At 38.5% G+C, this 20994-nt stretch overlaps 1 protein-coding gene across 1 annotated transcript; it reads left to right on the forward strand.

Moving 5' to 3' along the window:
- The first annotated feature begins 4130 nt into the window (after window positions 1-4130).
- LOC146391041 (protein mono-ADP-ribosyltransferase PARP14-like) lies at window positions 4131-19198 on the forward strand. Its single transcript, XM_084923929.1, has 14 exons — window positions 4131-6128; window positions 6217-6341; window positions 10172-11686; window positions 11771-12007; window positions 12339-12563; window positions 12650-12704; window positions 12867-13013; window positions 14085-14147; window positions 14232-14417; window positions 14506-14682; window positions 14808-15422; window positions 16248-16384; window positions 17447-17627; window positions 18009-19198. Exons 1-14 carry the CDS (start codon window positions 5957-5959, stop codon window positions 18299-18301), a joined length of 4128 nt encoding a protein of 1375 aa, XP_084780055.1. The 5' UTR covers window positions 4131-5956; the 3' UTR covers window positions 18302-19198.
- Window positions 19199-20994: the final 1796 nt, after the last annotated feature.

The following is a 20994-nucleotide window of genomic DNA, read 5'->3' on the forward strand; positions in this document are numbered from 1 at the left end:
GCTATGACCTCAGAGCGTATCGAAAATAAAATTAACAGGCTATAAATAGTGATATGAACATATCTAGAGCTTACCGGAATGGAAATGTCTGGAGCACCAACAGATATTTGGAGATGGAAGAGAACTGGATATCAGCTCGTCTCACAGCTGCTATCCAAAATAGACGCCTTCTTTTGCTAACATCCAATACATAAGCTGCCTCGTGTTGCTTCCAGGTGGGGAAAGAATGAAAAGATAAACCATTTTCAAGCTAGTACAGCAAGTACAAACCATAGCTGGTGTTATCTGTGTGCTTTCATTCCTCTTTTGCTAGCGCTTTGTTTGGGCCAGAAACATGGCGCCTCAACCAAAAATCCTGGCCACGCCCCCTCTCGTGACATCACGCTCCAAAGCCCTATATGTAAGCGAGTATATGGAAATATGTGTGTGTATGTATGTACGGATGCATATATGTATATATACATATATGTATGTATGTGCGTGTATGTTTGTATGGGTGTATCTGTATGTTTGCAGGTGTATGTATAACTTGTACATATCTTTCTTGTGTAAATGTAAATTTGTCGGTTATTGTTAAATACTTACGCTATTGTGTACATCACACACATGGAGAAATGCCAAACTGCCTTTCATTGTTCTTGTAACAGTGACAATAAAAAGCTATTATATTCTATTCTACTGCATTACTCGAGGCTAAACAAAGAAATAAATAAAAGGCATTAATATCCATGAGAAGGAGCATAGGTTAGCCTGCTATGCAGATGATATTTTAATATTTTTGGGTCAACCAGCAAACTCTCTCCCTAAATTAATGCTATTGTTACAGGCCTTCTACGGGGTCTTTTTTTTTAACAGAAAAGCAGAGACAGGAGACATGAGTTGCGTTCGGTCTGCAGGCTCTTTCTCGTCTGATTTATTAACAGAATTAAACAGCGTTCTTTTCTTTTCATTTAGACACACACATTTCTCTTTTAACAACACAAACACATTCAATCAGGTCCATAGGTTAAACCCTTTTGGTTACCTTGCTGTCTTGCAAGAATAAACTTACAAAATAATCATTGTATATGAGTGTCCTTATTTACAATAAATCTGTAACCAAATTCTACTGCTGTTCAGCATCAATAACACTTCTGTGCAGCACCACTAACATTGCAATTAGCCTGCTTATATTACCATTATACATTCTTTATACCTTAACAGATTCAAACAATATATTACATTTGTAAACAATAAACAAAAATATTCTACCATTGCTCACAAACAGTTTGCAATTGTCCACAAAACAGCATACATCAGACTATTTACATTTGACACATAATAACTGGGTAGGTGGGAATAATCTTAATCAACTGTAGCTTCCAATAACGTGAGGATAAAAGAGATGTGTCTAGGAGTTGCATTTGTCATAAAATAAAACGTAATAAGACCAGCTACCTCTTTAAGCTACAAGTGAAATCGCGGCTTCCATTACAAATGGCGGTAAGGTTAGCTTTTTCTCAATCTGTGAAAACACAGAACATCTCTCACAACATTCGGAGTCTTTAAACTAAGACATAAAAAGGTTTCTTACCTTTATGTGTGTGTTGCAGTTAGCAAACTTGAACTACTAACCTGTTTTTTGAACAGAAAAGCAGAGACAGGAGACATGAGTTGCGTTCGGTCTGCAGGCTCTTTCTCGTCTGAGGCACAGAAGCGTTGCAGCGGCCTATCGCACTCACCACTATCTCCCCCTTGTGGCAATGCCACGTAATTACATTCTCCATAACTCTAAATGAAAAGTGCAATACCACCATGAAATAAGGCCTTTTACATCAGGTGTCACACACTCCCCAGCAAAAAGAAAATGGCTCCTGACATTTAACCTCTTACCCTTTAAAACTCATTATACTAATTATTCAAACAATTTGCGGCAAAGCTACGAAGTGCAAAAGAAGAAGAACAGACAGGAAGGGGGAGCAGGTGAAAGGCTTCTATACCATGGGATGAGTCAGGACAGCTGTGAGTCCATCATAAAAATGGATTCAAGAGTAGCTTTTCTGGGGAAAATGGTAATTATCCTTTGATCCAATCAACTTTAATCACTAAGATCACCTGATTCTGTATACAGGACAGCTTTGAAGAAAAACAATGAAATGTACAACACAATAGTGAAGTGGAGGAGAAAAAAAGAGAAATATACTCAGACTGAGCTCCTGGTAGGGGATCAGTATGAGAACAGAAAACAAAAACTCCTCAGCACAAAAAGCACATGAACCATCACACCTTAACACCATAGAAACACATGACAAGCAATAGGGGTATGAGGTGAGAGCTGGTGTAGACAGCAGCATCCGGTCCTGCAGCATGCTCTGCGCTGGTCCAGTCGACACGGCATCTACATCGGGAGGGGAAAAGCGTCAGAGACATTTGGATAAAGACTATAGAACACCAGTGCAAAGAAAACATCCTAAAATGATACTATAACATGTGATGTCACTGTTGTTTTATTTCGTTCATATTCTAATATATTTTTTATTTCAAATAGACAAAATTACTGTGCTGTGCAAAAGTTTTGAGCTACCCCTCATTTTTTTTATAATTTGCTTCCAAGCAGCCATTCTTTCTTGTAATATTTAGGGCGGTCTATACAATAGTTTTCCAGACCTTTTTGGACATTGGCTGCTTTTTTTTTTGCTGACCATTTTCAGAGGATTGTGTTGTGTTTTTTTTATACCACCTAACACAGATCCTTGAATCATTCAAACATAAAAAAAAAAAAACGCACCTAACTGGGGAAGTCATATACCATATTTTTCAACCATAGGGCGCACCGGATTATAAGGCGCATTAAGCAAAACAAAACAGTCAGATAAGTAAAACTTTACTCAAATCATTCTTCTTGCTTCCTCCACTTCCATACCATTGATTCACTAATGTTGAATTCTCTCACAGCTGCTCTATTCCCATGTTGTTGCAGTATATTAATGACTAATCTCGTATTGGGGATGGATTATCTCAGTTGTTCTCCTGACTGAAGTTTTGTCCGTTTACAGCATCCTGCCATGCGATTGTATTTCTCCTTAACCATCGGGAACCCTCACGTTAACTTTTATTGAGTGGAAATAAGTTAGCATTCACCCTCCCGCTTCACTGTGTTTATGTTATGCTAACATAACTGCGTCGCTAGCGATCACGAAGCACATCAATTTAGATCAGCTAGTCCAACTTCAGTAACCCTACAAAAGTCACTGCTGTTTAGTTTTCTGTCTTCATTTATGTTGGAAGTGATAGCAGAGCTGTACGTTTTAATTTTTTCAGAAATCTCTCAGTCAGAACGTGGTATATCATGTTCTTCCCGCTAACTTCTAACTCCGTTAAATTGAATACATTCTGTTTTCATGGATGCCTGGATGTTAAACTTAAGTGTTACACCTGGTAAAGCAGCAACACTGATCATTTTATTGAAGATGAAAGAATATAGGCAGTTTTTAACTCTCACTGACGCTGCAATTGTCATTTGACTTTGGGTCCTGAACCGGACTGAATTTAGGACCCAGATTACTCCATGAGGCACCTGCCTACGGTAGCCGTAATGCTCCGACAATCCATCAAGTGGCGTGCGGCTTTGTAGCTTACTAAAGTCGTACTAAAACATTTTTTGACAGTTTTTTAAGCGCCGTGTACCACATAAAATCGGTTTGAGGTCAGTAAGCACAACCAGAATTCATACATAAGGCGATTATAAGGTGCACTGTTGCTTTTTGAGAAAATTTAAGGATTTTAAGTGAGCCTTATAGTGCGGAAAATACTGTACATGTCTGGTAATTCCAAAATTTTAAATGTCTCTCTTTTATTTTCTGTTTTCAGCAACTGCATATGGTCAGGGGACCTACTTTGCTATAAATGCCAGCTACTCATCCAGCCCTGGGTATTCAAAACCAGGTGCTGATGGTTCTCAGACAGTGTTTGTAAGTCATCAATGGTATTTACACTCAGGGCAACAGCAGAATGAAGGTGCCTCCGCCTTGCACCAATCAGCCTGATGAACGTTATGACAGTTTGCTGGACGGAATAACAAATCCAAGCATGTTTATTATTTTCAATGATAATAAGGCTTATCCAGATTACCTCATTATCTTCTGTTAGTGCTTCATCATGGGGAATATTTCCTATACAGCTAATACATTTTCAACACTGATTTACCATCAGTGTTCTGAACAGTCAGGCCCCATCTTATGTTAAAGACCTCATAATACTGTATCATCCCAACAGAGCACTTTGCTCTCAGACTGCAGGCTTACTTTTGGTTCTTAGGATATTTAAAAGTAGTGTGGGTTAAGATTAAATTAGGCTTAAAACTTCCATTTTTGATAAAGCATATGTTTAGTGCAGATGACCCTCAATCCTTCCCATGATGCACTTCATGTTTCTTTTTCACTCATGTTTTTCACTCTCTGTGTGTTTATAAACTACTGTGTATTTAATTGTTAATTAGAATTTCTGGCTCTTCCACAGTGTGTCTGTTTTTCCTCTCTTCCCCATTAACTATTCAACCAGTCACAGCAGATGGCTGAGCAGCCAATCAAATAGTCACTCTGTAGGAAAAAATGGATAATTAACTGCTCAACTACACAACATTAAACAGCAAATAAATCCATCTTCAAAAGTCTCTGTGCTTAAATTCCTGAACGTAAATTCAAAGAAAAGTGGTTTCTCATGATAGCACAAGTTTTACTTTGTGTAACTGCTTCTGCCACAGCGCAGTTTGGGTCCTTACTCAGCAGAGTGAGATGAAAATAGAAGAGGCGGATTGTCCCACCCCTTATAGGTGGGGCTGCTGAATGGGAAGGACATATTTAAAGAGGCACAGATCTGATTTCGAGACAGTTCAACATATAATTTATGTGTGGTCACTTTCTCTCAATTTACACGTAAAATATGACCATTTCAATAATGTTATTCTAACCATATGTTGAAAAACCATGTAATTATTTCTTAATGCACAATAAACTAAGCTAACTTTAACTTTATGGTAACTTCAGTTGGACACTAAAGATTGGGTTCTGAGCTTTAGATATTTCTAGATTACTGCTTGAAACTACATGTGAGAATGTGGAAGATCACTGTTGGAGATCAAGACAAAATCTGTAACTGTAAACAGACATTCATGTGAAAATTAAAACATTTGGTGATTTATAGGATCACAAATATAAATGCAGTGTTTAATACTAAAGTGAAAGATGTGTAATTTCCTCAGCAGTTAATAACAAGGAATTTTGAGTTTGTTTAGTAGCTGTAGCTTTACGAAACTTTAAAAGTGTTTTTAAAATGTATTAAATCAGTAATGCTTTTTTGCCCTGTGATTTTTTAGATATACTGTGTTTGCTCTTAAAATAAACTATTTGAGAAAGAAAAATCTAAGATGTTTATATAATTTGTTCAGCAATATGATATTCACAAACTGATTCTACTTCTCCATTGTTTAAAGAATCAATGTAATGTATGCTATTGTTCATGGCATGACATCTGTCCATAAAGGACCTCATCACATGAATCAGTCACTGCCACAAATCTCCTGAGCTTATTTACCTCCTTCTTAGTAAAAGTCATATCTGTAGATTTTACTGTGATGTTTTCAGATGAAAATATGAAAACAGCTCGAGCTTGAGTTAATGTCAGACCTCACATAATTACTGGTAAAATGTCTTTCTCAAAACCATATTAAGACATAAATATGATTTAGAGTTATACTCTGACAGCTGAAACACCTTGTAAAATACCTGCAGAGCAGGTGAGCTGAAAAAATCCCCTGAGACTTAAATGCGCACTTTTCCCATTGCTGGGTGTGGGAGTGTAAACACGAGGATGTGATACTTTAAAAGTGAAACTGAAACAAAAACAGGCACTCACAGAGCGGCACAACAAGTTTTAGACGGGCTGAAAGTTCTCGTGTCAGTGTAGAATTGCAGATAAAATGGATGAATATCCGTATCCGCTGTTTTTTGAAGCCACTGACTTTACAGACAGAGAGAAGGAGAAAGTGAGGAGATACTTTCAGAAAAGGCGAGAGTCCGGGGGTGGCGACTGCGGAAATCTTGAAAAACTCGGAGGAAGCGTTTATAAAATCTGTTTTAAGGAAAAAGAAGGTAGGACAGTCGGTTATTTGTAAAATGTATTCCTATATTTGTGTTTAATTGCAGGCTGTTTCAGTGACTCTGTTTATGCTCGTTTTAGATCAAGAGAGAGTTTTGCAGAGGAAGTTTCACACCATCACTCTTCCGAGTGGACAAGTGCGGCTGACCGTGAGCCGGACAAGTTCACCACAGATCTCTGACCAGCCATCGCCAAGCCAATCACTGGTACAGTTTACTGCACTTTCAGACATGACTTTTGATTACAGTAAAAACTGAGCGTCAGAGTCGGATATGCCAAATCAGTTTAAGAGTAGCGAGTTAACCTTTTTATCCAACTGTCGTGTCTCTGATGTTTGGCACTATTTACACCCCCACAGAGGAGAGTACTCTTTTTTTCACAGGTACACCACACTTATTCTAGGATTGATTATTTTCTCATCAATAATCGGTTGACTACATGGGTCCAATCCTGTGAATACCAGGCCATAGTAATATCAGACCATACCCCTGTTGTGTTATCAATGAGTTTTCCAGACGTTCTTCAATCCAGACGACACTGGTGTTTTAATTTAACTCTCCTGGCAGATGTAAATTCCCTGGAATTCATGAAAGAACAAATAACCTGTTTATATATATACATATATATATATATATATATATATATATATATATATATATATATATATATATATATATATATATATGTTTAAATATATATATATATATATATATATATATATATATATGTATATATATATATATACATATATATATACAATAAATGAGCTGCAGACTAAATTTGATCTTCTCTCAACCTGCCTGGAAGCCCCTTAACTGGCTGGCTAGCATCTTACCCGATTTGTCACTATGAATATAAAACAAACTCTTACTCTTCAGCTGCTGACATTCGATTGAGTGTGTTGAGAGTAGAGATGGACCGATCTGATATTATGTATCGGTATCAGTCCGATACTGACCTAAATTACTGGATCGGATATAGGAGAGAAACAAAAAATGTAATCCATCCATTAAATATCAAAAAGAACCTCACAAAACTTGCGACATGGCATAACTCGGCTCATAACCGTAGCACGTCGGAGCAGTATGCATCACGTGATAGAGCGGCTGTGGCGTGCCAGACCTGTCTGCGGTCTGGTTGAGCAGTTGGAGCCTCGCTACCAAACCGGCATTTCATTTCCGAGAAAGTTATCCCAGAGAGAAGTAAAGCAAGTGTGTAAGTTCATCTGAATGTTTGTAAAGCATTCCCACGTTAAGCTTAACAACCAATATATGGAGTGACTGCCTCTTCTCTCTCTCTCTCTCTCCTGCTGCTACTTCAGCCGTGAAACTGATTAGTGATCAGCTGATCGGCTTTTCTGTCTCGAGTCCGTCTCTCTTGTTTGTTTGTCGCCCAATTCGCGCCAGAAAGAGAAAACCAGCAGCTGAACAACAGCAGCACGTTTAAGCTTGATAAGCTGTTGTTAGAATTAAATTTTTTTTATAAAAAAAGATCCTGGTGTACAAAGTAATATATATTACTTTGTACACCAGGATCTACGTAGCTGACGGCTGGTAACTGTGCAGGGGCGGATCTAGCAAAGTTTAGCCAGGGGGGCCGATAGGGCATGAACAGGGAAAAGGGGGCACAAAGACATACTTCTCTTCCTTATTCTCATTTAAAATGTCTAGCTTTTAATAAATAATTATCTGAATCTTACACCCAAATTTTAATCTGGTGTAAAAAGTATAGAAGTCCATTACTGTATATAGTAACTATTAAGTCTAATATACCCTAGTAAGCTATAGTACTTTTTCCTTTGGGAAGATACCATCTGTGCAGTCTGCAATTCTGTTGAAGAAAGATGTTGAATCTATTTAATTGTTCTTGAAAAATAATTGATTTCTGTGCATTTTTTTTCACACTGCATCAAATTAAAGTTGATTACGTCGATTAAGCATCATGAGGTGGGGGGTGGTTCCCTATTTTATTTATTTTTTTGCTGGGAGTTTGCAACCCTATTAGTTAGGTTGCTTACTCTTTAAAATACCAGAATAGGGAGGATGGAGTAGGTTTAAGTTTATTAGATTGATCAGTGTTGCTGAACTATGAAATATTTTGGGTGCAGTGTATTTTTTGCATACAGGTATAACAGAATAGCTTTAGTGTTTTTTTTAGGTTTGAACTTATACAAAATGCAGCAAGATATTAAAAAAAAAAACAGTTTTATTTATTAAAAAACACACTATATCGTTTCTGTACTCTCCTTTTTTCACGTTTCATGTTCCTATGTTCTGTGTCCCCCAGTCTGTGTTAAGTTTGTGTGTTGTGTCATTACGTGTATCTGTTTCCTGTTTTATTGTGAAGGTCTGCGTCTTATGTGTGTGTTTTCAGTTTTCTTCCCTGGTCTCATCATGTTAATTACTCCCAGCTGTGTCCCCCACCTGTGTGTAATCTCCCTGTGTTTCTCTGAGTGTATTTAAGTCGTGTCTTCTGTCTTAGTAGTTGCTGGTTTGTCTGTGTTGTTCCCCTCCATTTTCCTGTGCCTTCTCCCTGCATCTCTGGTTCATGTCTCAAGGTTTCATGTTTGGTTTTGCTTAGCTTTTCCCAGTTTAGATTACTCTTAAGTTTTGGTTTTCGTTCACCTCGTCCCTGTTTGTTTCACCCTTTTGTTAATAAAGCTCGCTCACAACTTAAGCAGTCTGCATCTTGGGTCCGTTAATAATTCACACACGGCTTGCCCCGGCAACCCGTGACAATCGGATTCATATCGGTATCGGCCGATATCCAAATTTATGATATCGGTATCGGACATAAAAAGTGGTATTGTGCCATCTCTACTCATAAGCAGAGAGCGCTTGCTAGCTCTGTCCTTAGACAGTAAACGTGACAAAACTATTCAGGAAAAAACGCCACGTATATATTGTTTATCATGACTCTGGTTTTACTGGCCTATCAACACAATTTAAAAACTGTTATATATCACCTTGTTGCTTTGTCATCTTGAAGTGGTCATGTGACTGGCTTACCATGACTACTTTATTCTTCCTCAGTCAAACAGCTGCACTCATGTGATTGTTTTGCCCCTTAGCTCCAGGTGTTGTGCCAAAAAGTGATTGTCTGCTGAACACAGCTTCGACTGCCTGTTTGTGGAAAAATAGTAACGCACTGCACCGCACTTTTCTGTTAGTAATGGTAACGGCATTGTAACGATAGAAATAGTAACTAGTTTACTTGTTACTGAAAAAATGTAACGTGTTAGTAACGTTATTCCTATCACTGGAAATAACGTAGACGATCCAGTAACGAACACAAGAGAACACACACTGTAAATGCACAGAGGGGAACGAGGAAACTACACACATAAGGGAGGCACAGCTGACTCTAACTGACAAGACGAGACAAGCAAGTAACCAATGCCATGTATGTTACTCCACCTCCATACAATCAAAGATAGTGTTTTTTTAAAACATAGGTCATAAAAAGCCAGATGGTAACACTCTCACTGGACACTTTATTAGGTACACTTTGATAGTACCAAGTAAGACTTCAGTGCTGTTTGTTTTAAATCTTTGCTGTTAATTTTTGATTGTAATGTTATTTGAGTTACTGTTTCCTTCCTATCAGCTTGAAGGAGTCTGGCCAGTAAACAAACTCAACATCGTGTTTTAACTGATTCACAAACCATTGTATTCTGCTTTCATTTACATTGTACACAATATCGAAACTGTTTTAGAAACTCGACTGTAGCATATTTCTGTTCTAACACAGTGTCATAGTCAGACACAACAACAAAAAAAAACATATACAGAGAAATATTAATTTTATGTGTTTTTATTTACATAACAGAAAGGACTCTATGAATCAGTACAACTGAAAACTGCTGTGAAATCAACATTTTTTTTTTATGTACGTTGATTAGAGTTTTTGAATGAAGGTTATGATTCGTTTTTGATTTACTGCCCAGGCCTATGTGGTACACTCCAATTGTTCATGATAAGTAGTCTATCTTATAGCATAAATTGACAGATTTGTTTGATTTCTTCTCTTCTTTCAGAGCTCTACAAACCCAAACATAAATGGTCTTGAGAAGACTTTCAGAATAGATGTTTTCCTGCTGTTTTTCCTGAGAGACAACTGTAAAGCATACAAATTTTTCGAAAAACAACTGTCGTCAATCGGCTGCACAGTGGAGCTAAATTTTGATGAAGAGGAGGTTTTGGTTAGAGGGGAGGTTGACAAGGGGCCAGGAGGAGGATTTGGTGGTTCTGCAGAGAAATGGGAGTATCAGGTGAATCAGGTCTTCGTCCAGCTCACTGAGAGTTACAACTGCTATCATGTGCTTGAGCCAAAACAGATGAAAATGGTACTGCAGGACTCGTCCTTTAAGACAGATGATATCAAAGTTTACACAGAGAGTGGCTATCCTGTGGTTGTAGGAGAGGTTGATGCCATGAAGGAGAAGATTGCAATTCTGGAAAAAAGCCTACCCACCAAAAACGAAGTGCCGATTGTGGAGAAGAAGTTCAAGCTCATAGAAGAAGAGTTCAATCGAGAAATGCGTGCTAATTGTCCAGAGGTTACAATCATCAGAGGTAGTGCCATGATCACTTTGGAGGGCCCTGACAAAGAGGTGCAGTCAGGAGCTGCAAAACTGGATGAACTGATTAAGAATGTAAAGGAGAAGAGCGTTAAGTTCCCTACAGCTCTGCTAACCTTCATGAAGACCAGTGATGCCATCCCAAAATACCAAACTCGCTTCCAGCAGAGCCTCAGAAACCCTGTTTTCTTTGAGGTGGGTTCAGATCTGGTTCTGTCCAGTTTGTCCTCTGATGCTCTGAATGAGGCTGAGGCAGCAGTGATGAGAGACTTTAAAGTGGCCACTGTACAGCTGCAGGGTGCAATAGATCTCAACAGGTTGAAAGAAATTCTGACGAAAGACAAGAACGAGGCAAACAGTAGAGAGTTCAGAGTGGACATCAGCTACATGCCAGGCGCCAGGGGAACCTCAACAACCAAAGTCCAACTGGTGGGCTACAGTGAAAATGTGGCCAAGCTCAATGAAGTTCTTCATGACTTCCAGTTGAATCAAGTTTCAACTCAAGAAACCATCAATCTGCTTCATCATGACACTGTCTACTGTTTTAATAAAATCCTAGACTTGATTGGCATGAAGCAGACCAAGGTGACCTTACAAGCCTCACATTTTCCAAATCCTTGTGTGTTTGTGTCTGGTCCTCGATGTCATGTTCAGGAGGCCAAGGAGGCCCTAACATCAACTCTAGACAGTCTGATAGTAGACACTTTGACTCTAGATGGACCAGGGGCTCAGCAGTACTTTCAGGAAGAGGGTAAAGTGACTAAAGAGCTGATAGAGGGTTCCTGTCACGTCATTATCCGAGAGAAGCAAACTGCAGCCACTCGAAACACGCAAAGACCACGAAACACCAGCAGACTCAGTGATACACCTAGATCTCTCAGCTACAGCAGCAGCATGTACAGCACAGTTGGAAACTCTGCAGTCAACAGAACAAACCTGAAGATCAAACTCAGCAGTTTAGAAAATGAACAGGTTTGATTATTTCCATTCAATTCTATTTCCCATAGTCCCAAAATAAAATATCAATATTCATGTTATTCAATATTAATTCTGCAGGCAAATGTTCTGGTCGTCCCCATGCTCAACAAGCAGCTGACTTCGACAAATATTGGCAAGAGTTTGTTGGCCAAAGCTGGGAATGTATTAAAGTTAAAGTTTGATTCAGTCTTAGCCAGTTGTGCCCTCGCCCCTGGTGATGTTCAGCTGGTTGATGCTCCTCCATCTCTGGGCTGCTCCAAGATTTTCTTCATTGAGTGCTTGCCTTGGGACGGAGTAAGAGGAAAGAGTGTTCAGGTAAAATTAAGGACTTTTATTAACACTTCTAGTGATGGATAAGAGCTAATTCATATTTAATTTACCTGCAGAAAACCAATGAAATGCATCAATGAATTTCCTTTGGGAATAGTAAAGTTTTATGAAATTAAATAAATATCATTGCTGTGTATAGTTGAAAGGTTGGAATAACTTGATGTTATATACCACAAACTCCAAGCCAGGACTTATGCAAACAAATTTAAGTTTTTTGTGGAGCCTCAAGGTTTTCCTCGTGTGCTCAGTTGCAGTGTGCAATCCAAGAGTTAAGTTTGAAAACATAGTTTAAAAATATGTAACTTTTGATTTGCAGGGTCTTGGTAACGGTCTGAAGAAGTGTCTGGAGCTTTGTGTACAGCAGAATTTTGGTTCAGTGGCCATTCCAATCATTGGGCCAGGAATTGTTTTAAACTACCCACTGAGAGAAGCTATTCAAGTGTTGACTGACGTCATTCACCAGTTTGGATTATCTGCATCCTCTGGCTCTCTTACAAACATCCACATTGTCATTAAACCTGGTTACCCTGATTCTGAGGAGGTAACCCTTACTTGATGGCCTGTATCTGATCTGTAACATGCAGGCATCAATTATTTATTGTGTTATTTCTGTTTTTTTATCTACAGTGCTACCACGATGTCTACAGACAGCTCAGCTTAAATATGAACCAGGGAGGCCAAGGTAAACTAGCACTACTCAGACTGTCTTTATTATGTGACATTAATGCATAGTGAGCAGATAAAAAGCATTCAGCCTGTGCCATATTTTACCATCTTCATTAGTACCCTCAGTTATCAGATTAAATATCAAACAATAGCTAATGTGTGGTCTTTTTCCTCTAAGCAATCTTCAGGTCCCTCACCAGTGACTTGGATGACATAACCATGACAGTGGAAAGTGGGGTTAAACTACATGTGGTGTTTGGTGACATAACCAATGAAACTACAGATGTTGTAGTGAACACAACAGACTTCCAAAATTTTATCCTTGGTAAGTGAAACTGAGGATGCACACAAGTACATAGCATAGTGAGCAGGAGGATCATGTTGTAACTGTGACATTATTTTTTAGCCACAATGGTGGCATAGCTCTCTACGAATTTCAAAGGTAAACACATGTTCATGAATGTTTGCTCAGAAATGGGGATGACTTTTTAAACATGATCTTTGAAGATCCTCGGGGCGATCGTGGCTCAAGAGTTGGGAGTTCGCCTTGTAATCAGAAGGTTGCTGGTTCGAGCCCCGGCTCCGACAGTCTCGATCGTTATGTCCTTGGGTAAGACACTTGACCCGTTGCCTACTGATGGTGGTCAGAGGGCCTGGTGGTGCCAGTGTCCGACAGCCTCGCCTCTGTCAGTGTGCCCCCAGGGTGGCTGTGTTGGTACTCGAACTGCAACATGTTTTGCAATTAGATGGTACCGTAAAGTTGAAGTGCTTCATGGTACGCAAACTCCTTTTTGCACCGTTTGCATAAAACCATGCTTTTATCAAGGCTTCCGTCAGGTAGTCTTTTGAAATTAAATTTGCCTCCGATCAGTCACAGCAAGTCACTTTATTCTGATTCTTTTTACCTCTAATGTGTGCATCAGTGTAATCTAGTGATGTTTGATTCGTGAACGAATCGTTCAATACTCGAGAATCACTTTACTGACTCGTGAATCATGATTCACAAGCCCAACTGACTCACTGACTCATCCTTGTTGCTGTTAGCAAACTAATTCCATTAGTAGAAATATATCTAGCTTATAATTAAAATTGTGGGGGGGGGAAACAAGATTCAGTAACAAGATTCAGCTCGATTCAGTAAAAAGAATCAAATTTACCATCACTAGTGTAATCGGTATACCAGGAAAACGAGCATTGACAAAAGTTCCCCTTTGCTTGGAATGCAAAGTGTGATTAAAAGCGCTTTTTTTTTAACGTGTTAAATTTTTTTCTAATTAATTCATTGCAATCAATGCATTAAAATCCCACCCCTTGTAAAAATACATGTAGGGCAGTTAGCAGGACCAGATTTAATTATTCATTATTTTTTTGTTCTTTTTCTCTTCTTCTTCTACAGATGGGGTATGCAAAGATATCTTAACTGTAGCTGGACCAGAGGTGGAAGCAGAACTGAAAGCAGGTGAGAAATAGAGAAGTTGCTATTTATCTTCTCATCTTACTTATCTGCCTCTCACTCATGCTTCCTTTGTCACTTTCTGTGCAGCATACGTGGAACGAGGAAAAATATTTGTGACCCAGTCTGGAAACTTCCCCTGTAAAGCTATTTTTCATGTATGTGGACAAAGGGATGAAGTCTACAACTTGGACTTCATCCAACTTGTGTGTAATGTCATTTACTATTGTGAGTCGTATAAATACAGCTCTGTGGCAATTCCTGCCATCTTTGCTGGTACGTATTTTGTTTGGCATTCAAGTCTTGTTGTGCTACACACACAAACACACACACACACACCTAAATGCAAGTGGTGTTTCTGCAGGTGCTGGCGAGTTGGACCCTACTGTTGTGGCAGGTGCCATCCTTCGAGTGATCAAGTCTTCTACATCATCAATGAACAGCCTCACCGACATCCGCCTCATCCTGATTAAGATCGATGTCTTCTTGGCTTTTAAAGAGGAAGCGATGCAGATGTATTCCCCAGCTGTCATCAACAGAGGTGACAGAAATATTCACAAACTGCCATCTTGTGTGGTTATTTAGTGTAGTAATTTTTAAAATAAAAAGGGATTAAATTATTATTTTACTGAAAATACTTGCTTATTTCTTTGATCCACCTTCCAGTGTCATTTCAAGAACAACAACAGCAACAACAGTCTGCTCCTACTGTGAGTGCATACCTCAGCAGTCTCCAAATCAGCTCTACAAGTCAGCAGTCTATCTTCACGTTTCTGGGTCTTTCCATATCCGACATTGACGATGCCATGGAAAAGCTGAAGCATCAATATCACACACAGTGCTCCAGTAACACCTTCTCAAAGGAGGAACTGGAACCCCTCAGCCAGGATGACATGATGGAGCTGAAGGAGCTGGTGGAGGCTGAGGGTTTATTTGTGCAAACTGATCAGTCTGGCGCCCTAACAGTGAGCGGACTAAAGAACGGGGTCACCCGGGTGATGCAGAAAATGAATCAGTGCCAGTACATGAACCTTGCTAGAGAGGTGAGAGTGAGGGAGGAGGAGGATGTTTACAACAGAGTGGTTTGGTGCATCCTGGCAAATCACGGTAACTGGGAAAGACTTCCCAAATCAGCTAATCACCAATTGGAAAAAAACGAATTAACAGAAGGAATAACAGATGCACAGGGACTTATATGGGAGGTTGATGTACAGGCAATGGTGGCCACACGACCACTGAGCAGCCAGACGACAAAGCTGAAACGACTTGAGAATCTTCCAGGTGAGTAGATAGTTCTCAGAAATGTTACAAAAATGAGCCCGACTGATACTGGAGTTTGATGCTTGAGAGTAATATAAATTTAAATAAACAAATGTTAAGGTTTTGAAAGAAATAATTATACTAAAAAACTATTAAAAAATGTACTTGTAGTAAAAATTGTTGCAAAAGTCACTATGAGGAACGACAGTAACAGTAAATAGTTTTGAAACAGGAAATGGCGAAATTTCAATATTAAAAATATTAAAGTCTCTCATTATCTGCTGATTTCAAATTGCATTGCAAAGGAGTGTTAGATTGGTGTCAGAAGGGCACCAATATAGCAAACAGTGTTAAGACTGATATGTGGCTGGATTGAACCAAATCCCAATTTTAAAACATCTATGCAATGTGTAAAAGTCAATGACAGCTTTATTGCCAAGCTCTTAAAAATACAAAGAAACAGAGGAGAAAAAATACTTTTTCAACTTCTTAGAAAACACAAGACACAGAGGAAAAGAGCTGAGAGAGAACGCAACAAAGGGCAAGGGAAGATTGATGAGACAGAGGAAAGAACTGGACACGAAGCGCAAGAGACGAAATACCACCAAAGTAAAACAGGAAGTAAGAGATGACAGACTCACAGCATGAAAACTTGACAGAGAGACAGAAGATAAACATAGAGACACAGCTGAAGGAACAGAATGGGAATAGAAAAGGGCTTTAACAAACTTATCATCAGTTAAAGCAAGCAAGCACTAAAGTCACAGAAAACAGGAAATGCATTCCTATGCCAAACCAATAGTTACCTGAGCTAATAAAATATAACAAACATGTTTTCTTTTTCAGACTTTACTTTCCCTCTGTACTGGGACCCCATGGCTGCCAATGAGACTATGAAGGTGGTTTCTCTGGAGACTTCTTCTGCAGAGTATCAGAGTGTGAAGGAGGCTTTCAAACGAACTGTTCCCAAAACTGTGATGAAGGTGGGTGGCTTTTCCTGCACAAGTACAAGTACATTTAAACACAAGTACATGCATACAAGCTGAAAAAGTTGATTGTGGGGTTACAGTGCAAACTGGTGAGCATTACTGGCTGTAATGTGGTCTGCTTAACTGGTCAGCTATTATGATACATGTTAACATTCAGGGAAAGAAGCTAATTAAAGTATTAACTGCACCAGACTTTATATCAACAGTGCATGTGGTCATTAATTACATATTTCGATAACATAAAGGGTGTAACAAATAGATATTTTCATTTTTGACTGACTTACTATAAATACTGTTTATTTATTTTTATTTAAACATCAATAAATAGTATTTAATTTCCTATTATTTTATTTAACCTTTAAAATGCATAAATATTAAAAAATAATAATAAATGAATATTAAAAAAAAAAAATTAGAAAATATTTTTCCCCAGGAACTTTTTTTCCTATGTAAAGAAATGATGTCTTGTAACCCGTGGCAACTGCAACATCATCACATACCTGCTCTCCTTTTGTGTCCACATGTAAGACATGAATTGATTTAATATATTTATTCAGTAAATTTATATAAAAAATCGAAATGATAAAAGAAAAACAGGAAATTAAAGGAAACAGAAATCAGTCACATTGTATCAACAAATTAATTGCCAGATTAAAAAAATAAATACATTTTATTTTATTTTATCAATCAATCAATCTGTCTATGTTGGATATTTGCAGTTTCTGGCCACCATATCTCTGTGGTCCATTGAACCGATGTCAATATATTTGCTCAGAAATGCTATGAAAAATTCAAACTCCAAACCCTACCTGAGAAATATCATGTTTGTAAAGTGTTTTTTTTATTTTAATTTTTAAGTTTCTAAAGTTTTCAGTTTTGCAGTAAGAAAGTCATTAATTATTCACTGCTGTAATCTAAATTTCTCATACCTGAAACACATGCCTCAGTTTATGGTTACCACCATAAAGACATGAACTAAGCCATCGGGTGTAATTAATATCCACACTGCTTTGTTTGGCATCTCTTTGATCATTTGGTTTCGGTCTCTCTTGTCAGATTGAGCGTTTGCAGAACGTTCACCTGCGGCGTGCCTATGAAGCCCAGAAGAAGCACATTTCTGATAAGAACGCACACGAGGGAGGAGCAGCGGAGAAACCTCTGTACCACGGGACGACTCAGGAAAACTGCCACTCCATCATGACAACTGGATTCAACAGGAGTTTTGCTGGGCAAAACGGTGATAATTGTTACTGAACAAGACAACATTTTTCTGTTGCTTCAAAACAAATCACTAGTGTTGACTTTGTCTAAGAAATTATTACCTCCTATACACCAGGGTTTTACATATACATGTAAGTCTTTACAGCTCTGATCACTCTGACATTGTGTCTATATTGGTCCACCGTTATGTGGTGACAGACTGAAACTTTGCAGACTGCTTCAAGTATTTTATAGTCTTGAATGTGGTTGTATTTAACCATCATTTATAGACACAAACAGGACTCTTAGGATATTAAATGCAAGACTTACAATACTTACGTAATATATGTTGGAAGTCACCATGTTTTATCTATGATAACCTATTACTAATTTCCTTTTTTTTTCTTCCTACACTCAGCAACCGTACACGGTCACGGGACCTACTTTGCTGTAAACGCCAGCTACTCAGCCCAGCCCACCTGCTCCAAGCCAGCTGCTGATGGTTCTCGGTTAATGTTCGTCGCCCGAGTCCTCACAGGCGTCTTCACTCAGGGCCAAGCTACCATGAAGGTGCTTCCACTCCAAAACAGCCAGCAGCCTCACAACCGCTTCGATAGCGCAGTGGACAAAATTGATAACCCTACCATGTATATTGTGTTCCATGACAACCAAGCATACCCCGACTACCTCATCACATTCAAAGGAGATTAAGGGAAAAGTATTTTCTACTGTGGAAAAATGAAGGTCCAAAAAGAACAATATTAAAGTTATATTTCTAACTACATAGAGATTTATATAGTAACTGGAAGTGTGTGGAAAAGTTACATTTGTAAAGGACCCAGAAACTTTATCATAGTTTACACTAAATATTTAAGAAAGTTTTGCACACAAAACACTGTTGGGTACCTATGTGGTAGGTTTCTCTTACAAGAAGATAATGCACTTTTCATACTACAAGCAATTATATTTAATGTAGTGTTGACTTTATTTTTTCAGTGTTAAATTTCTTAGGTGTTAAATTATGTTATTTTAATCTTGTTCTGAAAGCTGTAAGAATTATGCCAACAGAAGCTACTTATATACGAAGTATATGAAATATGAAGAAATATGACATGTATGTACAAACACACACTGAAGGCATGTCACATGATTATGCATTTCTATTCTTTTATTTGGTTGATATTTGTATCTTACATCTTCAGAAGATTTATTGTATGCTTGTCTGGTCCTTCCTTGTACAAAGAAAAATAAGAGGAGGTGGGTGATCAACACTCAAATAGAAACTGTGAAATGTAAATACAATTGTGGTAATATTATGCAAACACATATAAAAACATATTCAATTCACAATTAACTAACTGTTGAACATAGCAAACTGTCTGCAGAGGAGTTTAAAATGTTAACTGTGTTAAAATGAGAGTTAAACACATGAGTGATGAGATAATAGCTCCAATGGGATGATAATCTTTCTTGTTACACAGTTAAATGTGGCTTCATATTACTTCTACTTACTTCCTTGGAAGTAATTCTCCCCCCTAGTGGCCAAAAAATGATTAAAATTTAGCTTTGAAATTAAATTTATTTAAATGTGATTATTTTAGAGCTAAGGATTATTCAAGTTGTCAAAAGGTCAAAAAGATAATTTTACCATATATCATAAAGTCAAACCTCCTGTTTTTATTTACTCAAAAGCCAAATCTTTTTAAAATATGTCATCTAGCAACTAGCTATTCATTTTTCTGCTATCTCTGCAGCATTTGAAAGAAATATCAGCAGTGCTGAAGCTAAAGAGCTGAAAAACTGCAGCTACACAACACATTTTTGTATAGCACATTTATATAGGCCTATATAAATGTGCTATACAAACAGTTGTTCATCATCACTCACCTGTAATACCTGGACTTTGGCTCCAACATCCCAGGTCCTTCCATGCGAATGTGGATGTTCTCCAGGTTAAAGCTGAAGGAGTTTGTAAACTCCACAGTTGCTATCATCTCTTCACTACCAGACACCTGAAGTACACACAGGAATTGTAAAAATCCAGCTTTGTATATGATAAACAATTTCTGGATAGGGCATCAAGCAACTAACGAAAGCAAAGTAAACCGTCTGACTGCGTGCCACCAGGTTTGTCTTTAATGTGATGTAGGATGCATACTGCAATATAAGAAAACACCAGCAAAGAAAAATAATGTGGCAAAAACACACAAAAAACATCAGAAATAGAAAAAAAAAACTCTAAGAACTAAAATTAAATAAATAAATTGTGAAGATAAAGTGTTTCTGGGGACACACATGAGCTGCAGCAGTGACAGAAACCAAAACACGTGAAAGGTTACACCGAGGTACCCAAACAGAGGGTACAAGTGTTTTAACCACATGAGTGATATAATGGTCATAAAATGGGGCGGCATGGTGGCACGGTGGTTAGCACTGGTACTGCACAGCAAAAAGGTCCTGAGTTCAATTCCACCATCAGGCTGGGGTCTTTCTGTGTGGAGTTTGCATGTTCTCCCCGTGTTTGCGTGGGTACTCCGGCTCCACCGTCCAAAGACATGCAGTTAGTGGGGATAGGTTAATTGGTTAATCCAAATTGCCCGTAGGTGTGAATGCAAGCGTGAATGTGAGCGCAAATGGTTGTCTGTCCCTGTGTGTTAGTCCTGTGACAGACTGGCAACCTGTCCAGGGTGTACCCCGCTTCTCGCCCTATGACAGCTGGGATAGGCTCCTGCGCCCCACGCGACCCTGAAAAGGACAAGCAGAAGCGAATGGATGGATGGAGTCATATAATATTGTAGGTAATACCTATAGTATTAACTGCTGATTGGTTTTGTATTCTGATTTTCCTTTAAATTGATTTCTGATATCAGGAAACAGCTATAAAGTTAACTGGTGTTTGTTTTGGAATATTGATTGTTTTAATTGATTTTGTTATCAGTTGGAATCAATTGGAGTTCATCCTGATCTTTTAATTATCAGTTAACACTCTTCACAAGTGTGAAGCAAACTGCTACTACCCTCAGGATGTTGAGATAATTTGGTACAACGAGGATCCAGTTGCTCCACATCCTAAGCCACTGAACCACAGTGTTCTGTTGAGCCACAAAAAAGTCAGGACATGACCTTCTCGCTGTCAGGTGTTTTCTACCTCCAGGAAGTGCTCAGGGACTCTGGGAAAAGGCTCACATGCAGTGCCCGTTACAAAGAGCTTCACCCTGAATGCGGAAGGTAAGTTATTAAAAAGAACTCGGGACTTGTGACTTTGCTAGAAATTACGCTGGACAGGAATGCAGATTTTGCGGCTTTAACAATCTTCTGATATTTTGATAAGCAGTCACATAGGATGCCCAAAGACGCTAGTTCTGCACTAAGATTGGCATCAAAGAGGACAGAGTAAGTAAAAG

The sequence above is a fragment of the Perissodus microlepis genome, chromosome 3, assembly GCF_051167445.1.
Source record: "Perissodus microlepis isolate ML-2025 ecotype Zambia chromosome 3, ASM5116744v1, whole genome shotgun sequence".
Taxonomy (NCBI): domain Eukaryota; kingdom Metazoa; phylum Chordata; class Actinopteri; order Cichliformes; family Cichlidae; genus Perissodus; species Perissodus microlepis.